This window comes from Grampus griseus, assembly GCF_964374135.1.
Source record: "Grampus griseus genome assembly, chromosome: 17".
In the NCBI taxonomy this organism is placed as follows: domain Eukaryota; kingdom Metazoa; phylum Chordata; class Mammalia; order Artiodactyla; family Delphinidae; genus Grampus; species Grampus griseus.
The window spans coordinates 68,662,912-68,689,743 of NC_139011.1; the positions used below are offsets into that span (position 1 = coordinate 68,662,912).

Here is a 26,832-nt window from a genome sequence, read left to right on the forward strand (position 1 = left end):
AATCTCGGCTTATGGCTAGATTAGAGGTGGGGGGAGAGAATGTACTCCTGGGACAGGAAATACCAGCTTGGAGGTAAGCAACCAGGAATGGCCTGATGCTGAAGGGAGGATGAACTTCTCCTGGAAGTTAGAAGATTAATGGGGAAGCACCAATTGGAGCCCAGGAGGATGCTGACCTCCCTCCCTTCTGGCCCCGTGGTCGGAGAAGTGGGAGAAGAGACAGCCACGGAAGAATCTGTGTCCTTGAGAAAGTCTGGTTTCTACTGGGGCAAGAATATGAGAAGGGAGAGTTCTCTGAAGAGACTGGAGGATGTAGGAATTTTATTTACAATCAAAGAGGGATTCCAACAGGCACAAGGCAAAAGGATGTGGTGAAGAGATGGAGAGTCAGTGTAGGATCTGGGGGGGAGGAACACAGGCTAGTGAATTAGTGAGAAGGGAATGAGTGAGTTACCTTTTGTTTGGAACCCTAGGATTTCAGGGCTGAGAGGCATGATTGTAAATGACTAACCTCAACTACTCCAACTTTTCAGCAAGTGGTTGTACTGCCAAAACTGGCAGAAAGATCCCTGATGATGTCTGGCGAGGCCTGGGAAGGGTTCATGGCTCTGAGTCAATGGTGAGAACCCTAGTCTCAGTGGAAGGCTGGGCCAAGGGGTGCAAAGGGGCTGTGACAACCATCCCTGGTCCACACAAATACCTACCTGCCAGAGACGTATTTACAGGCTTATTAAAACACTTATAGGCTTTTTGCAGAAAGGTATTTTATCTGTGTTTCTAGAACAGGGTAGAGTCAAAGCTGTGCATAAAACTCTTGTTCATACTGAACACATTTTAGTCACTGCTGTAGCTTTGAAAGCATGCTTTGATTCTCTGAATGCCTTTCAGGGAAGTGCTTATATATCTATAGGTCCTCAGTAAAAACTCACATGCTTCATTAATTATTATTTGGAAGAAAAGAATATACCAGTTATTAATTATTATTTGGAAGAAAAGAATATACCAGTTATTTTAACAAGTGTCTATTTCCTGCCATTCAATATAGGTCATGTGGAACTGATACAGAATCAAATATCACCCACCCTTTATTCCACAGAGAATAGAGTCTAACAAACAAGTGTTTTAAACCAGTTGTCTCCTCATGGAGAGCACTCATTTAGAATTATTCATTTTGTTGTTCCCAAGATAATAACAGAGAACAGTTAAGTTCCACGGGGCTGGTAGGTAGAGATCATTTTAATTGACTTTTACTATTGTAGCCAGGGGTATTTTCAAAAGATGATCATTTACTCTGTACAACTGTACGTAACGTATAGTTATAGTCATCTTTATGTGACCGCATGTGTCTGGCCCCAGGTGATCCAGCCCCCTTATCGATATGACATGACTCCTTTTGCCATAAAAATATTTTGAAAATATTGAGAATTTGAAAATTCTCAAGAATTTGAAAATATTTCAAAACATTTTGAAAATTAAATACCTTTAAAATTTCAAATTTTGACCACCCCCCTTCTCCTCCCTGGAAGCTTTGGGGAGGTGGTTTTGTACTAAGTGATGACATCACTTGGAAAGTTCTTAATAGGTCTAGGAGTCGCTATTTTAGGAGTACATACAATTGGGGTAGAAATAATAATCAGCCATAAGGAACTAAGAAACTACAAAAAAGCCATTTTGAGGCTTCCCTGGTGGCGCAGTGGTTGGGAATCCGCCTGCCAATGCAGGGAACGCGGGTTCATGCCCCGGTCCGGGAAGATCCCACATGCCGTGGAGTGGCTGGGCCCGTGAGCCATGGCCGCTGAGCTTGCACTCTGCAACAGGAGAAGCCACAACAGTGAGAGGCCCGTGTACCCGAAAAAAAAAAAAAGCCATTTTAGGTTCCATTTCATGGGCTTTTCGTCAACTTGCTGGTTTCCAGTTGCCTACTTGACAAGGACCAAGTAGGCAGACCTGGTGTGACAGCCCAGCAGTCAGGAAGCTGTTGCTGTGCTACTGCTGCCACCACTGTCGTTACCATAATTGCCTCTCATGCCAGGAAGCTGGTGACTAGACCCTGGAGTTCTGAGTCCAGCCACCTGACTGCCTCTAAACAGTCACACCTCTGCGACCTCGACACGCCACAGCAACAGCAGCAGGAGATGGCCTCTGCCTCGTTCTTAACTTCCTGTCTTGTCAGAGTTCACAGATTTGTCCCCAGAACCACAGGTGTAAGAGAGTCGAGGAAAAGTACTTTTCAGCTTCCCAGCCCTTTCAGCACAGGAAGTCCAAAGAGGGCATAGGCATAAATGCTGAGAGGCAGTAGACCACATCCAGCAGACACACTCAAGAGAGGAGAGAGGAAGCAAGGACCAGCTGTATTCTAATACTCTCTTCCACTTTTATCTAGTATAGAACCTAAGAGGACTGAGAGCCATCAGTTGCCAGATTAATTAGCCTAAATTTGAGCCTGACAATATATTAAAATCACCTGGTGAGCTTTTTAGAAAGGCCCGATACCTATGCACAGGAGATTCTCGTCTAAGTAAGGCTCAGTGTGGCATATTTTTTAAAGCTCATGGGTGACTTTAAAGCAGGCCATCTTGAGAATCACTGGCCTAAATGAATGGATAAATACTGGGGATCCAAAGGCCAGCTCTATTTAGGGCACTTGGAAACTTTAAAACTGAGAAGCTTAAGAGTTGCTTCATCAAAGAAACTAATACCCAACTAGAGTGATTCCACAACCTCAAACTGGAAAACCTCATCATTTACTTTGGTTAAAACACTAGCAAACTTGACTAGAAAACATTAAGGTAAATATTTTGTAGGAGCAATTATCCATTAGAATTATTTTGACAGTTCATTTCGTTATGTGATTAGTAATATGTTTATCATTATCAGCTGACAAATGACTTAAGGATCTAATCAATTAAGGAGCATAATTTTTCATACTGAAACTCCTGAGAAAATATTAGCTTTCTGAGGGGTACAGTGATGGTTCTACCAAGAGTTGCCAAACAAGCAGATGTATCAGCATCAGAACTTTCTGGTGATGAATATGAGGAATTGGTCTTACCTTGAGGAGAAACAAGTTATCTGTGCTTGTTTATACTGGGGTGGCCAAAAAATTCGTTCACATTTTCCTGATGTTGCAGGAAAACCCGAATGAATTTTTTGGCCAACCCAGTATTTAGAAAGTCTGTCCATTTTGGAAATAATGCAAAAGTAATACACTAGAGCTCAATTTTGTAAACGTGCTATAAAGGTTTTTATAATTTTGAAAACTTTTTTGTATGTGTTCATGTATCCTTTTAAACTGGAAATTCAGGAGATTCTTCTGTAGGTTGCTGGCTTTGGCAAATTATTTTTTTTTTTTCCCCTTACTTTCTTGAAATAGAGAAAAGTAGCCAGGAGAAATGGATAGATGGTACTGGCGAGGAAAAGACAGCTGGAAATTGCCTACTGTAACTGGAATTTGTTGACAGTTTATAACCAACTCAGCCGTAATCAAACTCGCATTTTTCTTGACCACCCCAGATTCGCTCACAACAGAAGAAGATTGGACATTGACGAAGAAGTTCATTTGGTTCTTTACCCCCACACTGGCAATACTGTAAAGTTCTTTAATCCATACAAACCTACTTTCATCTGTAACTCCTTTCTTTGGGGGAAGAAAGAAAGAACTAATACAGATAGTATTCAGACTGACAATCTAAACTCCACTCATATTTTGAGCCATGGCAAGCAGCTACCAAGTGAACTTACCAACGTGGTGCCACACCTTACCTTGATTTTTAATATGTTTCTAGTTCGAAAGGTTGAAAATTGAAACAAAAAGAACAGTAAGCTGATGATAAATTCCAGATTAAGTGCTTTGTCTACCGTGGGGCCTCGTTAAATAGCAAATGAGTAAATCAAAAGGAATTTCCTACACCCAGCATGACCTTAAGTAAATTTACTTCCTTTGAGGACCAAAAAGTATTTATTCAAGTAATACAAGATAATTTTTTTTTACTAAGTGACTTACACAGGTCAACTTTGAAACTCTTTTAAAAATGCCATTACACGTTCTTTTAATGGCACTGAAACCACCAAGCCACAGGTTCTTTGGAAAGATAAAATATGAAAGCGAAGTTTTTTAGCTGCCTGCCAGGCCCAGGAAAAATCACTGAGAGGCTCTTTAACATCTTTACGTAAAGGAGTGAGCACCTTGTTACTTCATGGCTCTAGTTAGAGGAGACTGGTGAGTACCGGGGTGACAAGTCTATATCTAGCTCAGGGATCTCATCAAGAACACCAGTCCACCAGTCCCTCCCATCAGGAAACTTACACAAGCCTCTTAGATAGCCTCATCTACCAGAGGGCAGACAGCAGAAGCAAGAAAACTACAATCCTGCAGCCTGTGGAACAAAAACCACATTCACAGAAAGATAGACAAGATGAAAAGGCAGAGGGCTATGTACCACATGAAGGAACAAGATAAAACCCCAGAACAACAACTAAATGAAGTGGAGATAGGCAACCTTCCAGAAAAAAAATTCACAATAATGATAGTGAAGATGATCCAGGACCTTGGAAAAACAATGGAGGCAAAGATCAAGAAGATGCAAGAAATGTTTAACAAAGAACTAGAAGAATTAAAGAACAAACAAACAGAGATGAACAATACAATAACTGAAATGAAAACTACACTAGAAGGAATCAATAGCAGAATAACTGAGGCAGAAGAACGGATAAGTGACCTGGAAGACAGAATGGTGCAATTCACTGCTGCAGAACAGAATAAAGAATGAAAAGAAATGAAGACAGCCTAAGAGACCTCTGGGACAACATTAAACACAACAACATTCTCATTATAGGGGTCCCAGAAGAAGAGAAAGAGAAAGGACCAGAGAAAATATTTGAAGAGATTATAGTCAAAAACTTCCCTAATATGGGAAAGGAAATAGCCACCCAAGTCCAGGAAGCACAGCAACTCCCATACAGGATAAACGCAAGGAGAAACATGCCAGGACACATAGTTATCAAATTGGCAAAAATTAAAGACAAAGAAAAATTACTGAAAGCAGCAAGGGGAAAATGACAAATAACATACAAGGGAACTCCCATAAGGTTAACAGCTGATTTTTCAGCAGAAACTCTACAAGCCAGAAGGGATGGCATGATATACTTAAAGTGATGAAAGGGAAGAACCTACAACCAAGATTACTCTACCCAGCAAGGATCTCATTCAGATTCAAAGGAGAAATCAAAAGCTTTACAGACAAGCAAAAGCTAAGAGAATTCAGCACCACCTAACCAGCTCTACAACAAATGCTAAAGGAACTTCTCTAAGTGGGAAACACAAGAGAAGAAAAGGACCTAAAAAGACAAACCCAAAACAATTAAGAAAATGGTCATAGGAACATACATATTGATAATTACCTTAAACGTGAATGGATTAAATGCTCCAACCAAAAGACAAAGGTTTGCTGAATGGATACAAAAACAAGACCCATATATATGCTGTCTACAAGAGACCCACTTCAGACCTAGAGACACATACAGACTGAAAGTGAGGGGATGGGAAAAGATATTCCATGCAAATGGAAATCAAAAGAAAAAAAAAAAAAGAAAGCTGGAGTAGCTATACTCATATCAGATAAAATAGACTTTAAAATAAAGAATGTTACAAGAGACAAGGAAGGACACTACATAATGATCAAGGGATCAATTCAAGAAGAAGATATAACAATTATAAATATATATGCACCCAACATAGGAGCACCTCAATACGTAAGGAACTGCTGACAGCTATAAAAGAGGAAATCGACAGTAATACAATAATAGTGGGGGACTTTAACACCTCACACCAATGGACAGATCATCCAAAATGAATATAAATAAGGAAACAGAAGCTCTAAATGACACAATAGACCAGATAGATTTAATTGATATTTATAGGACATTCCATCCAAAAACAGCAGATTACACTTTCTTCTCAAGTGCGCATGGAACATTCTCCAGGATAGATCATATCTTGGCTCACAAATCAAGCCTCAGTAAATTTAAGAAAATTGAAATCATATCAAGCATCTTTTCTGACCACAACACTATGAGATTAGAAATGAATTACAGGAAAAAAAAAACCATAAAAAACACAAACACATGGAGGTTAAACAGTACGATACTAAATAACCAAGAGATCACTGAAGAAATCAAAGAGGAAGTCAAAAAATACCTAGAGACAAATGACAATGAATACACGATGATCCAAAACCTATGAGATGCACCAAAAGCAGTTCTAAGAGGGAAGTTTATAGCTATACAAGCCTACCTCAAGAAACAAGAAAAATCTCAAACAATCTAACCTTACACCTAAAGGAACTAGAGAAAGAAGAACAAACAAAACCCAAAGTAAGCAGAAGGAAAGAACTCATCAAGATCAGAGCAGAAATAAATGAAATAGAAACAAAACAATAGCAAAGATCAATAAAACTAAAAGCTGGTTCTTTGAAAAGATAAAGAAAATTGATAAACCATTAACCAGACTCATCAAGAAAAAGAGGGAGAGGACTCATAAATCAATAAAATTAGGAATTAAAAAGAAGTTAAAACAGACACCACAGAAATACAAAGCATCCTAAGAGACTACTACAAGCAACTCTATGCCAATAAAATGGACAACCTGGAAGAAATGGACAAATTCTTAGAAAGGTATAACCTTCCAAGACTGAACCAGGAAGAAATAGAAAATATGAACAGACCAATCACAAGTAATGAAATTGAAACTGTGATTAAAAATCGTCCAACAGACAAAAGTCCAGGACCAGATGGCTTCACAGGTGAATTCTATCAAGCATTTAGAGAAGAGCTAACACCCATCCTTCTCAAACTCTTCCAAAAAATTGCAGAGGAAGGAACACTCCCAAACTCATTCTACGAGGCCACCATCACCCTGATACCAAAACCAGACAAAGACGTCACAAAAAAAGAAAATTACAGGCCAATATCACTGATGAACATAGATGCAAAAATCCTCAACAAAATACTAGCAAACAGAATCCAACAGCACATTAAAAGGATCATACACCATGATCAAGTGGGATTTATCCCAGGGATGCAAGGATTCTTCAATATACGCAAATCAATCAGTGTGATACACCACATTAACAAATTGAAGAATAAAAACCATATGATCATCTCAATAGATGCAGAAAAAGCTTTTGACAAAATTCAACACCCATTTATGATTAAAAACTCTCCAGAAAGTGGGCATAGAGGGAACCTACCTCAACATAATAAAGGCCATGTATGACAAACCCACAGCAAACATCATTCTCAATAGTGAAAAACTGAAAGCATTTCCTCTAAGATCAGTAACAAGACAAGGATGTCCGCTCTTGCCACTATTATTCAACACAGTTTTGGAAGTCCTAGCCACGGCAATCACAGAAGAAAAAGAAATAAAAGGAATACAAATTGGAAAAGAAGAAGTAAAACTGTCACTGTATGCAGATGACATACTATACATAGAGAATCCTAAAAATGCCACCAGAAAACTACTAGAGCTAATCAATGAATTCGGTAAAGTTGCAGGATACAAAATTAATGCACAGAAATCTCTTGCATTCCTATACACTAATGATGAAAAATCTGAAAGAGAAATTAAGGAAACACTCCCATTTACCACTGCAACAAAAAGAATAAAATACCTAGGAATAAACCTACCTAGGGAGACAAAAGACCTGTATGCAGAAAACTGTAAGACACTGATGAAAGAAATTAAAGATGTTACCAACAGATGGAGAGATATACCATGTTCTTGGATTGGAAGAATCAACATTGTGAAAATGACTCTACTACCCAAAGCAATCTACAGATTCAATGCAATCCCTATCAAATTACCAATGGCATTTTTTACAGAACTAGAACAAAAAATCTTAAAATATGTATGGAGACACAAAAGACCCCGAATAGCCAAAGCAGTCTTGAGGGGAAAAAACAGAGCTGGAGGAATCAGACTCCGTGACTTCAGACTCTACTACAAAGCTACAGTAATCAAGTACCAATCAATTTTGGTACTGGCACAAAAACAGAAACATAGATCAATGGAACAAGATAGATAGCTCAGAGATAAACCCACGCACCCATGGTCAACTAATCTATGACAAAGGAGGCAAGGATATACAATGGAGAAAAGACAGTCTCTTCAATAAGTGGTGCTGGGAAAACTAGACAGCTCATGTAAAAGAATGAAATTAGAGCATTCCCTAACACCATACACAAAAGTAACTCAAAATGGATTCCAGGGCTTCCCTGGTGGCACAGTGGTTGAGAGTCCACCTGCTGATGCAGGGGACATGGGTTTGTGCCCCAGTCCAGGAAGATCCCACATGCCACGGAGCAGCTAGGCCTGTGAGCCATGGCCACTGAGCCTGCATGTCCGGAGCCTGTGCTCCGCAATGGGAGAGGCCACAATAGTGAGAGGCCTGTGTACCGCAAAAAAAAAGAAAAAAAAAAAAAAGGATTCGAGACCTAAATGTAAGACTGGACACTATAAAACTCTTAGAGGAAAACATAGGAAGAACACTCTTTGACATAAATCACAGCAAGATCTTTTTTGATCCACCTCCTAGAGTAAAAACAAAAATAAACAAATGGGACCTAAGGAAACTTAAAAGCTTTTGCACAGCAAAGGAAACCATAAACAAGATGAAAAGACAACCCTCAGAATGGGAGAAAATATTTGCAAACGAATCAACAGACAAAGGATTAATCTCCAAAATATATAAACAGCTCACGCAGCTCAATATTAAAGAAACAACCCAATCAAAAAATAGGCAGAAGACCTAAATAGACATTTCTCCAAAGAAGACATACAGATGGCCAAGGGGCACATGAAAAGCTGCTCAGCATCACTAATTATTAGAGAAATGCAAATCAAAACTACAGTGAGGTATCACCTCACACCAGTGAGAATAGGCATCGTCAGAAAATCTACAAACAACGAATGCTGGAGAGGGTGTGGAGAAAAGGGAACCCTCTTGCACTGTTGGTGGGAATGTAAATTGATACAGCCACTATGGAGAACAGTATGGAGGTTCCTTAAAAAACTAAAAATAGAATTACTGTATGACCCAGCAATCCCACCACTGGGCATATACCCAGAGAAAACCATAATTCAAAAAGACACATGCACCCCAATGTTCATTGCAGCACTATTTACAATAGCCAGGTCATGGAAGCAACCTAAATGCCCATCGACAGACGAATGGATAAAGAAGTTGTGGTACATATATACAATGGAATATTACTCAGCCATAAAAAGGAACAAAATTGAGTCATTTGTTGATACGTGGATGGATCTAGAGACTGTCATACTGAGTGAAGTCAGAAAGAGAAAAACAAATATCGTATATTAATTCATGTATGTGGAACCTAGAAAAATGGTACAGATGAACTGGTTTGCAGGGCAGAAGTTGAGACACAGATGTAGAGAACAAACGTATGGACACCAAGGGGGGAAAGCCAGAGGGGGGTGGGGATGGTGGTGTGTGTGCTGAATTGGGCAATTGGGATTGACATGTATACACTGATGTGTATAACATTGATGACTAATAAGAACCTGCTGTATAAAAAAATAAATTAAAAATTAAAAAAATATAACACCAGTCCAGCTCGTTCCATACATTTCAGTGACTTGAATCCCTCACCCTGGCCTCAGCCTTCAATTTCCAAATGCATTCGCTTTGATTACCTAAGCTTGTCTTCTCTTGGTGTCATTGATACTGGTAGGCAGTGAAATTAGCTTTTTCCGACTCTAGGTATTTCTTCCATTTCCTCTTGAGTATTGTAGTTTCTTTCTTTCCCTTTTCTGAGTCTTGGGTCAAGTGTGCCAGGTGACAACATGACAAAAGTTCAGTGACAAAAGCCATGGGAACAGATAGAAGCAGCTGAACAGGAGGATGTGGCAAAGGAGTGGAGGAGCTTGTCGTGCTTCATTTTACATAATGTCACACCGGACCTGAGTCTAAAGCCTGGAACTTGGGTTCACATTCTAAGTTCCAGTTCTGGCTCTGTGCTCACTGGAAGAGTGATATTGACAGGTTCTTAACCCTTATGAGGCTCAGTTTCCCCATTTGTAAAACAGAGATAACAAGAAAGTCTAACCTCATAGGGTTATTAACTAAGCTCGTGTAAAATACACAGCACAGTGCCTGCCACCTGATAGGTGCTCAGTAAATATGTGTTCCCACGCCATCCTTCAGTTCTTGTAGCTGCTCAATCAATGGTAATTGTTATTAGGCTCATTACTTGGGAACACCTGCCTATAATTTTTTATTTTATATTCATTATATCATTTATTTAACAGTTTTTATTTTCTGAAAAAGAACATCTTCCCAACATTTGGTGTTTTTAGAAGTGTCAATCTCCACTGTCCTTTTTTCCTTCACTGTCCTTTTCACAGATGCATGATTTTCTTTTGATATTGATTTTTGTATTATTTCCATTTAATTTTCATCATGTCTATCATTTCAAATCCAGGATCCTCATGGAAGATCTTCAGAAAGTGCTGGAAAAGGGAAGCAGTTTGCCAACCCAGAGAAGTCGAAGATCCGTCTCTGGATATAATTATGAAGTTTATCACTCCTTAGAAGAAGTATGTAATCAAAGGACCTTTTGTTGCTTTTTTACAAGTGCAGCTTTATCATTTAAGTCTCAGGATTGGGAGAGAAGCATAAGGACAGAGGCAGAGGCTATATGAAGAATACGTACAGCTCTTACGTTGCCCAGGCACCTCAGTTCTCTTCCATTAAGCCTTTTACACTATATAAGTAGCAGCAAAATTTTAATTTCACCTGCTTTATCCAACCCACCCCTACAATGGACAGGGGAAGTTCAATGGAGAGTGCAGTAAAGCTGCTATACAGTCGCCCCTTAGTATCCGAAGGGCATTGGGTCCAGGACCCCCTACAGATACCAAAATCATGGATACTCAAGTCCCTTGTGTACAATGGCGTAGTACAGTCAGCCCCTGGTATCCAGTGGTTCTGCATCCCCAGATGTGGAGGGCTGACTGTAATTACGGTTATAAACACCCTAATTAAAAAATGCATGGACGGTAGAGCTAGCCAGACTTTGAGGGCAATGGTTTGGTTGAGGGGTAGAGTGAACTTTGATGTTTGCCCCACACCCTCTGCAAATTTGAGACCTCCCCAAAACCAAGCTTCATTTGTGGCACCTCAGGGTCTGTTAGCTTGCTGTTATTGACTGTATCTGAGAAATACAAGGACCCATCCCCACTGCCACTATTGTACATCTGAGCAACAACTAGTTATTCTTCAAATCTCAGTTTAAGCAAGAAGAGAGCTGTTTCTGCTACCCCAGATGGGGTCAGAACTCCCTCCTCTCAACCCCCGGAGTACTACTTCACCCGTAGTACATGGATGTGATACCTATCATAGTTGTTGACTATGTTATTGTATGTATTGATTAATGCCTTTCTCTCCTAATATGCTGAAAGGGCCATGGGCACAAGCCATTGCTTTCTTGTTCACCACTGTATCTGCAGGGCAAGCAAAGAGAGACTTCCAAATAGATAGCTGTTGACAGAATGACTTAAATGGATGAGTACATACATTTTTTCATTCTTCCCCTGAATTGAGCACAGGAATGCCAGTCATAGAACAAATGAGATCAAATGAGATCCTGTTATATTCTTAAGAGAATTTTTGGTTCTCTTGATAACAACTTTCTTTTCAAAATTATTTCTACATATTTCCTGTTTTTAACATAGTTTTTAGAAGCATGAAGTTACCAGCAATGGAAAGGATTTAGATAATTTGACATATTAGATATGTCAAGTTAAGATTAGACATTTAGATAACTTGACATACTTGCTATTAACGTGCACTAGAAAAAAAAAGTCAAAATTTAAAAATATATTAATATAGATATGTAAATGTATGTGTGTTTGTGTATCCTGCTCATTAGATTAAATAGGTATAGAAAGAAAGGAAAATCTGTTTTTTGGGTTTTTTTTTAGAACAGACTCTTTCACATCATGGAACAGAGGGACACTTTTCTGTGATTTCCTTACTCCTTTATTGGGCTTCAAGTCAGAAATGTCACCCATCTTCCTAAGTGCCTTCTTTATCCATCTCAAATATAACTTTCCCCGATGACAGATAAATGTGTGTGAATGGATCAATGCAAATGTATCGCTATTACTTGGGAAATTATTCAGAGTATGCCCTCCAATGTGTGGCTGGTAGAATAAACCTTAAATGCAAAAAGATAATGCCTTTTTCTTAGCACCTTCTGTTCAGTGGCAAATTACAATATAGAGGACTTTAATAAACACTTTCAAATAGTTGGGATGGTTTTCCTGAATCTGCTTTCTTTCTTTTCCTCTAAATGTTGGGGGCAAATGGAAATAAATTTGGATTTCTCAAAAAGGACCCAGAACACATTGATTCGTTTTCTGTAAAATTCTGCCATTAAGATGTTAATGACAAAGAGTAGTAGAAGGTATGCTTTAAAAGGGGAACAATATAAAGACATAAAACAACTATTCATAAAAGCAGAAAATAAAATGTAATTTTGTGTCCTGAAGAAAATTAAAACAACAAAATTGGTTTATCATTCAATCTTATGCTCCACATATGCTTCTTTGAGTTCCTAACCCACTGCTGTCTTTTTGTTCTCTTTTGTTTACTGAAAGCTCCATAATTGTGAGTCTGACGTGGTTTTTATTTACTTGCTTTTAGATTCAAAATTGGATGCATCATTTGAATAAAACTCATTCAGGCCTCATTCACATGTTCTCTATTGGAAAATCATATGAGGGAAGATCTCTTTTTGTTTTAAAGGTAAAAATAAGAAATTAGTAACTAAATATTTACTAAACATTTGTCGTTTTCAGCTTTGACTTATGGGGAAAAGAAACGAAATGGCATTTCATCGTGTCTCATATTTAACCTCATCTGGTAATTTAAGAAAAAAATTTCCCCCCTTAGGTTTTTGAGCCATATTTAATTTTTGCCATTGAGTATTCCAAAGAATACTGTTTCTAAAACAGTATTTATGCACTTCAAAAATAATGACCAACATTATTTGTGAGTTGGTGCTGCTTACAATGAACCGGTGCAAAACTACAGAAACGTGTAAGAAGGTATACGTCATTCCCAGCCCTTGAGCCTGCGTTCTCTTTCAGCCACTGAGCCATCTCTTCTCTGCCAAAGATCTAAAAAGATTTCCCTGCATCACTGTCTCTACTTCCTCAGCAACCATTCAGACCTTGACTCCCTGGCCTTTGCCCTCACGACACTTCTAAAACATCTGTGATGACCCCTACTTGGTTCTTCTCTCGTCTCAGACCATCCCCTCAGGTCTCCTCCAATGGCTCCTCTCCCCTTGTTCTTTCCTTACATGCTGGTGGCCCCAGGATTCCCTCCTCAGCTGTGCTCTCCCTCTCCCCACCCTGCCTGGATGGGCACATCCACCCCATGGTTTCAACAGTCATTCCAGACTTTTCTGTTCAGTGGAGTCTGCTCGCTGGTACTTAGTGGACGTTCATAGCTCATTGCCACCTTGCCATCATCATCTCGATACTCACCAAAACACCTCAGACTCAGGATGGCAGTGCCGTGCTCCAGTCAGGAAACATGAACCATCCTGAATTCCTCTCCTTTATTCTCATCACTTATTTAAATCTAACATGAACTGACAATTCTTTCTTCTAACTTTTGGATTTGTCAAAACCTCTTTTCTTGTCCTCACTGCTATTGCCCTAGCTTGTTTCTGGATCTGTTCTCCCTGGACTATTGCAGTCACAGCAGCCTCAGGACTGAACTTCCCTGTGAGTCCCCATCCTCTACCCTCTCGTCCATCTACACACACACACCTCCCATGGAATACAGGATGAAGCCTTATCTCTGTTACTTAGTATCCAGGAATTTCATGTGTCTTCTGCCTCTGTGTCCAGCTTCATCTGCCATTCTTTCCTCATACCCCAGAAGCAGCTGCTCAAACACGGTGCGCTCAGATTCTCTTCCAAGCTTGAGATGCCTTCTTCCACTTGTCTGCCGGGCAAGCTTCAAGTCTTGCTCAGCTCTTCAAGGGCTCCTCTTTTGCTCCACAGGGAAATGAGACATAGCCCCCGAGTTGCCAAAGTAACTTACATATATTCACATTATAATGATTAATTGCTCGTGTGTCTGCCCTCCCCTACTACCGTATAAATTCCTTGTCTTCTCATCTCTGAATCTCCAAGGCCAAGCACTGTGTCTGACATTAAAAAGGATTTCCTAAAGCATTGGTTGAGTGAATTAATGAATGAATGAAAACTAGATCCCCTATCATGTCAGAAGCCATCAACTGATAACTGGGTTAGAAACCGTATTATAAATGAAATTGATATAATAAGATAATAAAGAAAAGTCTGTCACTTGACTCTACAAATCATTTTGTGTTTCCCTTTTGTATTGTAATAAAATTTGACTTTCTCTACATATAAGGCATAGCTATTTCTTTAATAGATATTGCTTGGGAATACGTCTGATTCCCTGCATGGGGAGGGCAGTGGAGAGAAACAGGGCAAGGAAGAGGGAGAGGGAGGGAAAAAATTAGCTTCTTACTTAAGTCACATATTATATGAAAATGGAGAAGCAAGCCTATTTAAGCAATTGCATTTTCCTTGTGTATTTTCTACTTCTTTGATTCGTAATTAAGACAATAAATTTATTCTTTCTGCATAAACAAGCCTGGACTTCTGAAATCGATAGGAAATCTGTCTTTTTTATGGGTTACTTAATGAACCCAACTCTAGTGAAGTATTATGCTGAAACCATATTAAATTATGTTGGTCAGTCAATCCAAAAATAAAAGCCTGCATTGGTTACTGTGAATACTCTTGTTTTCAGCTGGGCAGAAGATCACGAGCTTACAAAAGAGCTGTCTGGATAGACTGCGGTATTCATGCAAGAGAATGGATTGGTCCTGCCTTTTGTCAGTGGTTTGTAAAAGAAGTAAGTTAAACCCTTTACAGAGTGTCCATTCTCACTAGCCAGTGTTTTTATTCTGCTCAAGGAACAAAACTGGGAATGTGAAGCCAGCGATATCTGATGGAATGACAGTAACACCGTGATTTTGTGGGTTTCTTCTCTGTTTATGAAGGCCTCTCAAAACCCTGGCTCTGTTTATCTTCAGCTCTGCCCTTGGAGGTGGGAATTACCAACCCTCATTAAAGAGAAAGGACCTGAGATTCAGAGCGTTTATGAATTCGTGACAAATTAGGAACCAACCATAGTAGCTGATATATAGCAAAAGGCTACAAATCCAATTTATGGTGTTCCAGACAGTTTCTCTGTGATATTCTCTTGTCTTCTCCGTCAAAATGATCTCATGTATGCTACAGCAATAAAGAGATGAGCAAGTGACTGCATTTTGCCCTCCTGCTATGGATCTGTGATTTAGACACCAAAGACCTTTAGCATCTGTGCATTTAACATTCTCTGTTTCAGTACTTTTCAGTGACTCTAATGGTTGATGATTCATGGTGATTTCTCATTTTCTGAAGGCTTCATTCATTTAAGTCATAAGCCCTCTAAGGCTAGTGTATTGAGGGGGTTCTTATCCCAAGAGTGGGCCAACCTCATGAATGCAATGACTTTCATGGTTTTTTATAACCTTTACTTCTTAGTATTTTTTTTTTTTTTTTTTTGCGGTACACGGGCCTCTCACTGCTGTGGCCTCTCCCGTTGCGGAGCACAGGCTCCGGAGGCGCAGGCTCAGCGGCCATGGTTCATGGGCCCAGCCGCTCCGCGGCATGTGGGATCTTCCCGGACCGGGGCACGAACCCGTGTCCCCTGCATCGGCAGGCAGACTCGCAACCACTGTGCCACCTGGGAAGCCCACTTCTTAGTATTTTTTTTTAAGACTCCTAAAAAAAGCCAACAACTAGTACTGGTAATAACAGTGAAGAACTCTAAGGGAAGGATGGTTGTTAGCCAGAAAAAAAACCCTACAAATTACTCATAGAAAACCATTAAGGATACAAAAGGTATTTAAATATTTCAGTTATATTTCACTGTGTTTTATGGGAAAATTATGTGACCTAGTAAGGTTTATTATTTTGAAGGCTCTCCTAGTCTTAGAAAATACGCCCCACAAATATCAATACTGGGGGGCTTCCCTGGTGGTGCAGTGGTTGAGAGTCCACCTGCCAATGCAGGGGACACGGGTTCAAGTCCTGGTCTGGGAAGATCCCACATGCCGCGGAGCAACTAAGCCCGTGTGCCACAGCTACTGAGCCTACGCTCCAGAGCCGGAGAACCACAACTACTGAGCCTGCGAGCCACAACTACTGAAGTCCGCGCACCTAGAGCCCGTGCTCGACAACAAGAGAAGCCACCGCAATGAGAAGGCCGCGCACCGCAACAAAGAGTAGCCCCCACTCTCCGCAACTAGAGAAAGCCTGCGTGCAGCAACAAAGACCCAATGCAACCAAAAATAAATAAATATAGTTTTTAAAAAGTCAATACTGTATTAATTTGTAAAATCTGCTTCTCTACCACAACCAAACCCACAAAAGTATTCTTAATTTTATAATGTAATAATAAAATTTTCAAACTATTCCCACTCAGCGCATTGAGCAATTCATATTCTCTTAAAATACCATTTCATCCCGGTAGGATAAATGCAAAAGCTAACAAATTGTTAACTCTACCACCTTGCATTAAATATCCATTGTATACATACAACATATTGTCTGCTGTCTTGAGTTTCAAAAGGAAAAGGGGCAAAATGGTTAAGAATAGAACATCTATTGTTTATAGTCTATGGTCCAGTGTATTATTGTAGAACATAAGAACGTATCTCCCAAACATTTTACCTCACCCCGACATGTGCAACTTCTTTATAACACCTAAATTTACTTTATTTGTTCATGTGGTAATTGTCTGTCTCTTCCTATACTAATGCCAAAGGCAGAAACTCTATTTATCTTGTTCATTGCCAAATCCCCAGTACCTAGAACAACACTTGGCACTTAATATTGCTTCAGTTATTTGTGAATGAATGGGAGTGTGAGAATCCAGTGGTTATGATATGGAAAGATTTCTGGGAGATGACTTACAATTCATCTCCTAAGGATATGGTACCACTTGGACTTTTGCAGTGCACAATCTGTACAGCCATACACGGCAGCCCTAGAACCCAAGCTAAATTTCCAAGGAAGAGGAGGACACAGTGTAACCACAGAAAAAGGAACAGGCATGTATGGTGACTATCAGTTGAGGGTAGTTCATTTTGGAGCAAGAGCAAGAAGCATCAATTAAGATTAGGCTCCAGGGAATTCCCTGGTGGTGCAGTGGTTAAGAATCCACCTGCCAAGTCAGGGGACATGGGTTCGAGTGCTGGTTCAGGAAGATCCCACATGCCACAGAGCAGCTAAGCCCACATGCCACAACTACTGAGCCCGCATGCCACAACTACTGAAGCCCGTGCGCCTAGAGCCCATGCTCTGCAACAAGAGAAGCCACCACAATGAGAAGCCCATGCACCACAATGAAGAGTAGCCCCCGCTCACTGCAACTAGAGAAAGCCCGCACACAGCAATGAAGACCCAATGCAGCCAAAAAGTTTCTTTAAAAATTAAAAAAAACTTAAAAAAGAATAGGCTCCATTTCACCAAAGATGAGTGAGGAAAGGCTTCTCCTCCCTCCTGCACCAAGCCAACTTCAAGCACACAGATGAGTCTATTTCTGGGCCGCTGCTACCCTTTCCATACCTCTCTTACTCTTGCTGTTTATGGCTGTCACTTACCCCTCCATTTAATCAGGAACATTTCTCATCTGAGTCAGGGAAGCAACAGAAGTGGAAAAAAAGGAGGCCTACGGGTCACTGGTCCCAGTGTCCTTGTGGAAGCAATGGGGCTGCCACATGATAGCAATGACTGGTGATAGCATCACAGGCTTGTAAGAAACGTTCTCATCTTGGCTTGAAGCCCCTGTTCCCATAGAATGGCGGTGTTGCGGCCAGAGGGAATGGGGAATTCAAAGATTTAAGTAACCTTAAGTCTGCCCAGCATTGAAGCATCATATCTTATACACTAAGTCCCTGGTTAAATCCTGCCATCCACAGATGGCAGGGGTTGTCTTGTCCAAGAGGGGCTTCAGGCAGTGTCCCTTCCAGAGGTCACCTCCCCTCCACCACCGAAATCCCAAGACAGGCTCCCAGGCTCTCAACTCCTCTAATTTCCATGGCCCCTCCGGGGGCACCAGGGAATCTCAAGGCTCTTTCTCCCAGGAGACCCTAAGAGGCTATGTCAAGCCCTCTCTTGGCTGACACACACCACACTGCTGATTGTCTCCTTCTGCATTTGCCCCTCGTTGGCACATGAGACCTCTCAGAAAGACACGTGGTAAACAAGGATCCAGGTTCCCTTTTCTTACATGTTTTACTCCAATCTGGCAGTCTTTTCTACCATCTCTTGATTTCCCTGGAATTTCAACCCCCAAAGAAGGGGATGGTGTCAGAAGCCAAAATTTTGGCTTCTTTCCTTTGTTTTCTCTCTCTCTTGGTGTTTTCCCCCAAATTCAACAGCTTAAAACAACAAACATCTATTACTTGATAGTTTCTGTGGGTCAGCAATCCAAGCACAGCTTAGCTGGGTGCCTCTGGCTAAGGGTCTCTCACAAGGCACAGTCAAGGTGTCAGCTGGAGCTTTGGCCATCTCAAGGCTTGTATGGGGGATCTGTTTCTGAGCTCACTCATGTGGCTGCTGGCAGCCTCAGGTCCCCCAGGGCTGTAAGCCAGAGACATCAGTTCCTTGCCACATGGGCATCGCCATAGGACAGCTCACAACCCAGTACCTGGCTGCCGTCAGAGCAGATGAGAGGGAGAGAGCGTGAACAGGCCCAAGATGGAAACCACAGTCTCTTTGTAACCTAATTTCAGAAGTGACATCCCCCCATCACTTTTGCCATATTCTGTCCATTAGAAGTGAGTCACTAGGTCCAGACTGTATTCAAGGGGAGGGCATTACACAAGAGCGTGAATGCCAAGAAGTGGGAATCACTGGGGAGGCTGCCAACCATACCTTGGTGGGACTTGTCCCACAGCCACCACTATAATGTTTGCATCCTTACTCAAATGTGAACTGGAAGAAAACTCATCGAGTCCTAAATCCTGATAGAACAGCAGATTGCACAGAGGTTACATGCACACGTTTAGTAGTCAGACAGCCCTGGGTTGGAATGCCAGCTCTGCCATTTACTAGCTATATGACCTTGGTGGGCAAGTCGTTTAACCTCTCTGAACTTCAGTATTAATAATATGTGACACACTGGTTTATTGGGAGGATTAAATTATATAATTCTTGTAAAAGACTTAACAGAGTGCTTGGCGTATAATAAGCAGTTAATTAAATCAACTCAGTAGTGGTAGTAGTATCAGCAAGTTCATATTTTAAAATAACCAAAGAGAATCATTAGAAAGGAGTCAACAAGGATATGAAAGAACTCAACAACACTATCAACCAACAGGATCTAAGTCACATTTATGGATCACCCAACCCAACAACAGCAGAATACACATTCTTTTCAAGTGCCTACGGAACATACACCAAGATATATCATAACATGGACCAAAATACAAACCTCAACAAATTTAAAGGAAATGAAATCAGACAGACTGTGTTTTCTGACCACAATGAAATCAAACTAGAAATTGATGGCAGAAAGATAACAGGAAAACCTCCAAACACTTGGAAATTAAGATGCTTCTGAATTATCCATGGGTCAAAGATAAAATCTCAAGGGAAATTTTAAAAATACATTGAACTGAATGAAAATGAAAATACAACATATCAAAATTTGTGGGACACAGCTAAAACAATGCTAAGAGGGAAATTTATAGCACTAAAAGCATACATTAGAAAAGAGGGAAATTCTCAAAACAATAATCAAAGCTCTCACCTCAAGAACCTAGAAAAAGAATAGAAAATAAAGCCAAAGCAAGCAGAAGGAAGTAATATGGATAAGAGCAAAAATCAATGAAATTGAAAACAGAAAATCATTACAGAAAATCAGTGAAACAAGGAGCTGGTTCTTGAAAAGATCAATGAAATTAACAAAGTTCTAGCAAGAGAGACAAAGAAAAAAGAAGATACAAATTACCAATGTTAGGAGTGAAAAAGATGTCACTACAAACCCTGCAGATACCAAAAGGACAATAAGGGAATACTATGTATGACCCTACACATATAAATTTGATGGCATAGGCAAAATGTACCAGTAAATTGAAAAACACAAACTATTACAACTCATCCATTATGAAATAATTTGAATATGCCTATTACCGTTAAGGACACTGAATTCATAATTTTAAAATTCAAAAAGAGGAAAGAAAGAAATCTCCAGACCCAGATGGTTTTACTGAAGAATTCTACCAAATGTTTAAAGAAGAATTGAGACCAATTCTACACAATCTCAGACATTAGAAAAGGAGAGAATAGTTTCAATTCATTTATAAAGCTAGTATTACCCTAATACAAAAATCAGACAAAAACAATAGGAAACAAAACTAGAAAATAGATTCAGGGATCCTTAACAGAATATTAGCAAATAGAATTTAGTAATCTAAAAAATAATTCTACACCATGACCAAGTGGGGTTTATTGCAAGGATCCAAGCCTGTTTTAATATTTGAAATTCAACCAATGTAATCTACCATATTAACAAACTGAAGAACAGATAAGTCTACATAATCTCATCAATCAATACAGAAAAAGACCTTGACAAAATTCGACATTCATGATAAAAACTCCCAGAAAAACAGGAATAGATGGGAACTTCCTCAATTTTATAAAGAACATCTATGAAAATCCTACAGCAAACATTACACCTACTGGTAAATGACCAAATGCTTCCTCCTAAGATCAGGAACAAGGTAAGGATGTCCACTCTCACCACTCTTAAATTAACATAGTGCTGAAAGTTCTAGTCCATAGAAGAAGAGGAAATAAAAGACATACAGATCAGAAAGGAATAAATAAAATTTTCCTATTTGCCAGTGACATGATTGTCTACACAGAAAATCCCAAGGACTCTACAGGGAAATAGAACTAGTGAGTTCAGCAAGATCACAGGACAGAAAATAAACATACAAAAGTCAACTGTATTTCTATATACTAGCAATGAACATGTGGATGCTGAAATTAAAAATATAATACCATTTATAATTACTTGTAAAATGAAATACTTAGGAGTAAATCTAACAAAACAAGTATAGGACTTATATGCTAAAAACTATGAAACACTGATCAAAAAAATCAAGCAAAATCTAAATATACAGAGAGATATACCATATTCATGGATTGGAAGACTCAATACAGAAAAATGTCAATTCTCCCCAAATTGATATATGTTTAACATAATTCCTATAAAAATTCCAGCAAGACTTTTTGTAGATATAGGTAAAATTATTCTAAAATTTATATGGAAAGGCAAAGGAACTAGAAGAGCTAAAACTATTTTGTAAAAGAATCATTCTACCCAACTTCAAGACTTATTATATCATTGGTCATCAAAAGTATGTGGTACTGGTGAAGGGATAGAGACAAATGGAACAGAAGACCCAGAAATAGACCTACACAAATATGCCCAAGTGACTTTCGACAAAGGTGCAAAAGCAATTCAGTGAAGGAAAGACATACTTTTCAACAAACGGTGCTGGAGCAAGTGGACTTCCATAGGCAAATAAATGTATTTCAACCCAAGTCTCATTGCTTATACAAAAATTAACTCAAAATGGATCACGGACTTAAATGTAAAATTACAAAACTTTTAGAATAGGAAAAAGTCTTCAGTATCTAAAGCTAGGCAAAAAGTCCTTAGACTTCACAAAAGGAAAAGTTGGTAAATTGGACATTATCAAACATAATAAAATAAAAATTTTAAACTTTGCTGTGTGAAAGGCCCTGTTAAGAAGAAAAAGACAGGCTACAAACTTTGCCAGATATCTGAGAAAGGATTCATATTTGGATATATAAACTCAAAACTTAACAATAAAAAGGCAAGCAATCCAATTAGAAAATGGGCAAAACACATAAAGAGACATTTCACCAAAAAGAGTATACAGATGGCAAAAAAAAAAAAGCACACAAAAAGATGCCATTTGGGCAATTCAAATTCAAACCACAATGAGCTATCACTAGACACCTGTCAGAATGGCTAAAATCACACACACACACACACACACACACACACACGCGCGCGCGCGCGCGGGAAAGGGGGAGAGACTGTCTCACCAGCCAATGCTGGGGAGGATGGGGAAAAACTGGATTGCTCACACACTGCTGGTGGGAATGTAAAACAATGGAGATACTGCTGAAGACAGTTAACGTTTTCTTTTAAAAGAAGACATGCCACTATCATATAACCCAATAATTGCACTCTCAGCATTTATCCCAGAGAAATTAAAACTTATGTTTGCTCAAAAATCTGTACACGAATGTTTATAGCAGCTTTATCTATAACAACCAAAAACTGGAAACAAACCAGATATCCTTCAATGGGCAAAGGGTTAAACAAACTAGAACATGCATACCATGGAAAACTACTCACCAAAAAAAAAAAAAGAACGAACTATGGAAACACACAACAATGTGAATCTACAGAGAATTATACAATGAAAAACCATCCCAAATAGATACTGTATGATTTCATTTATATAATATTCTTGAGGTGTTAAAATTACAGTTGACTCTTAAACAACATGGGTTTGAACTGCAGGGGTCTACTTATACACAGATTTTTCTCAATAAATACATACTACAGTACTACATGATCCTCGGTTGGTTGAATCCCGGGATGTGAAACAGTAGCTACGGAGGGCCAACTGTAAAGTTATACATGGATTTCCAACTGCTTTGGGACGGTCAGCAACCCAACCCGCACATTGTTCAAGGGTCAACTGTATAGAAATGGAGAACAGATTAGTGGTTTGCTGGGGGTTAAGGAATGTGGATGTGGCTATAAAAGGGCATCATGAGGGGTCTTTGTAGCGATGGAGAGGTTCTGTATCTTGACTGCATCAATTCCAGTACCCTGATCGTTATATTATACTATACTTTTGTAAAATATTACCATTGGGGGAAAGTGGGTCAAGGGTACAAGGGATTTCTCCGTATTCTTATAATTACACGCAAATCTACATTTATCTCAACATTTAAAATGTATCGTAAGAAGAATAACCAGGTCTCCATACACGTGGGTTTCATTCTCTTTGGAACCAGGTGCTATTTTCTGCCTAGAGCATCAAGGGAAATTTCATCCCTGCTCTCTCCTCTCTGCTGTGTATAATCCTTATCAACTGACCCTGACTCACTCACTGCACCATGGAAACCAGAAGCATCAGCCTGTGACTCTGGCTCTGTATGTCCCTCTCTTCTTCAACCAGCTTGACTCTCCCATGCCAGGCCCTGGGATGCTCTCCACTCCAGCTTAGAGGATGAGTCCATGAGTGTCTTGGACACACAAAGCTTAGAAAACAGTGACACAGAGCAAACTACCTGGCTTAACTGACTGGTGAGATGGACTTGATTATTTTGTTATTTTGAAAACTGCTCAAAGGAATTCATTATCTCAACATGTGATAGTTGTATTCATTAACACAACATATAACTACTGGCTGGTAGACATTTTTAAAACACAAAAGACACAACCCGATTGTGGGCTTCTATCTTTTAAACTGAAAATCATTTAATTATGTTGAAAAATATAGAGCTGTCAATTTTGATTTCAATACTTGCCACCTCTTTTTTTTCCTAGTATTCATTTTACAATTCTATCTTGTAAGCAAAATAAAGGAAACCAATGGAGGTACGCCTGAACTGCAGAATCCTTCTCTTTTTCAATGCTTCTTTGTAGCAAGTTAGCAAACCATCGTTAATGTTACATTTATAGTACGTTGGGGGGTTTGGGGGAGGGGGACGTAGGGGGGAACAACTTGGTAGACTTACTATCAAAATGTGTACTGGAGATGCCCCTTCACCATGAAACCAAAAGCCACTTTAAGAAACACTACCTTTTGGTAATAAAGTTTTCTTAAATTTGTCATGGGCCAAGAGGGATGATATAGACACTAAATTAATTCATCAAAGAAAGAAAACTAGAATAGATAAATAAGGAGAAGGAAGCAGGTTAATATACAGAACTTGGAGGTTATCTTTCTGCAAAAGTGAACAGACATTATTTGCAGAAGAGTAAGAGACTTAAATATGAGGGCAAACAGAGGGCAGGGAACAAAGAAAATAGAGCAGATAGAGACTTAAGGAACACTCACAAACCTTAAAAGTCATGGACTTAAAAATTAAATTACAAAGTAAAGGAAACTACCAAGTTAAAAATAGGGTTAAAAACAGATTAGCAGTTCCTGAACAAGTTAAACATAGAGTTACCCATGCAACCCCAAAATTCCACTCCTGTGTATATAAGCAAGAGAGATGAAAACATATATCCACACAGAAATGTGTACATGAATGTTTATAGCAGCATTTTTCATAATAGCCAAAAAGTAGAAGCAACTCAGATGTCCATCAACTGATGGATAAACAAAATGCAGTATATCCATAAAATGGGATATTATTCAGCCATAATGAAGTACAATACAAGCTTCAACAGGGATGAACCTTGAAAAACACGTTAAGTGAAATATGCCAGACACGAAAGACCACATAATGTATCTTTCCATTTATATGAAATGTCCAGAATAGGTAAATTTATAGAAACAGGAGGTAGATTAGTGGTTGCCAGAGGGTGAGGGGAGAGGGGAATTGGGAGTGGCTCTAAAAGGTACCATGTTTCTTTTTGAGGTGATGGAAAAGTTCTAAAATTAGATAGTGATGACCACTGCTCAACATTATGAATATACTAAAACACCACTGAACTGTATACTTTTTTAAAAATATAAATCTATTTATTTTATTTATTTTTGGTTGCGTTGGGTCTTTATTGCTGCGCGTGGGCTTTCTCTAGTTATGGAGAGCAGGGGCTTCTCTTCATTGCAGTGTGCAGGCTTCTCATTGCGGTGGCTTCTCTTGTTGCAGAGCACAGTCTCTAGGCGCATGGGCTTCAGTAGTTGTGGCACTCGGGTTTAGTTGCTCCGTGGCATGTGGGATCTTCCCGGACCAGGGCTCGAACCCACGTCCCCTGCATTGGCAGGTGGATTCTTAACCACTGCGCCACCAGGGAAGCCCTAAAATATATGCTTTTAAATGAATTACATCTCAATTTAAAAAAGGAAGAAAGTGTTGATACGTGCTACAATGTTAATAAACCTTGAAAGCACTGTGCTAACTGAAAGAAGCTGGTCCCCAAAGACCATATATTACACAGTCCCACTTGCATGCAATGTGCAGAACAGGCTGATTTACAGAAAGTAGACTAGTGGCTGCCTGTGGCTGGAGGAAATCAGGGGTCAGGGAGTTGATACCTGAAGGATAAGGAATGTCTTTCTAAGTTGATGAACATATCCTAAACTTATGTAGTGGTCATGGTTGCATAACTCTGTGAATATACTAAAAGCCACTGAATGGTACACTTTAAAAAGATGAACTATAGAATGTGTGAGTTATATCCCAATAAAGCTGTTATTTTTTTTTTAATTAATGTTACCTAGGGTTCCCCTGGAAAGTATTTACATTAATCAGTCCAACAATTTCTTGTTGGTCACTACATTTTCAGCCCTCAGCATTCTGGGGGTCAGCAGAAGTATGTCATGGTCCCAGCGCTCAAGGAGTCTGTATTTTATTTGAGAACAAATATTTACGTGCAGGAAACAATAGTAAACAACATAAAACAGTGTACCTTTGGGGATTAAATTATACTGACTATAGTAGCTGAAGGAATTCAAGAATCGGAGAAATCCATGAGACTTTGGAAGAAGACAAGGTTTGGGAAAAATCTGTGGGGAAGTGAGTCTCATTAGGCCTTGACTGAGGAGTGGGAATTTGATCAGGGAGATACAATAGTGTTCTAAAAAAGACAAAACACTAATGTTGAGAACATGGTGTAGATTAGTGAGATCAAAGGCTCTAGTCTGTGTGAGTAGATTCTAACGCAATATGAGACTGACTGAAAAATTATAGTTAGCCTCGGAAGCCAACAGTTTGGTCCAATAAAGAAAAATGAGAAAATACTGATATGTAATGAAAAGCATGCATCATTGTCAGTTTAAAAATGAAAGGCAGTGATATATGGATGATAGAAAGGAGGAGCCCAGAGTGAGGGCAACAAACTAGAAGTGTTTAGGGCAAGAATCTACACGTGGACAGGAAGAGTAGATGTAGGAATGGAAAGTAAAGAAAGGGTGTATATAGTTCAAATGAAAAAAATCATTCCTTCCTTCATTCATTCATTCAACCAAAGGCTTATTGAGCAATACTTTTTTATGTGAAGGCAGCTTGCTAAGTTCTGTAATGGTACAAGTACTGTAATTACAAGACATTAACTCTCTTCTCAATTCATTTACTACAATTCTACTGGGGAGATAAGACACAAACACAGAAGGCAGCACCAATAAAGGAAGTCTTTAGGAATTGATGACTGGCTTGATATGGGGACAAAAGTGCAGGATGGGTCAAAGATGCCCGAGAGAGCAATGGTGTCATTGAAGTTGTGGGAGTATCGGTTGAAATGTTGGCAGTATCACTAGTCTGAAGGGAAGAACCCAACACCACTACATTAAGCAGGTTAAATGATGAATTTAATCAACAAGTAATTACTAAGTGTCTACCACGCAACAGGCCAGGCACTGTGGATATTGCAGAGGGAGACACAGGACCATCAAAAAAAAAAAAAAACTGCTCTC

The 26,832-nt window shown here is 39.4% G+C and overlaps 1 protein-coding gene across 1 annotated transcript in view; it reads left to right on the forward strand.

Moving 5' to 3' along the window:
* CPA6 (carboxypeptidase A6) overlaps window positions 1-26,832 on the forward strand; it is a gene marked incomplete at both ends in the record, with an annotated part of 262,208 nt that overhangs the window by 179,696 nt on the left and 55,680 nt on the right. The window contains 3 exons of the mRNA XM_082675155.1: window positions 10,504-10,618; window positions 12,729-12,830; window positions 14,883-14,987. Of these exons, the coding sequence (XP_082531281.1) occupies window positions 10,504-10,618; window positions 12,729-12,830; window positions 14,883-14,987 (322 nt within the window). The remainder of the gene's footprint in view (window positions 1-10,503; window positions 10,619-12,728; window positions 12,831-14,882; window positions 14,988-26,832) is intronic.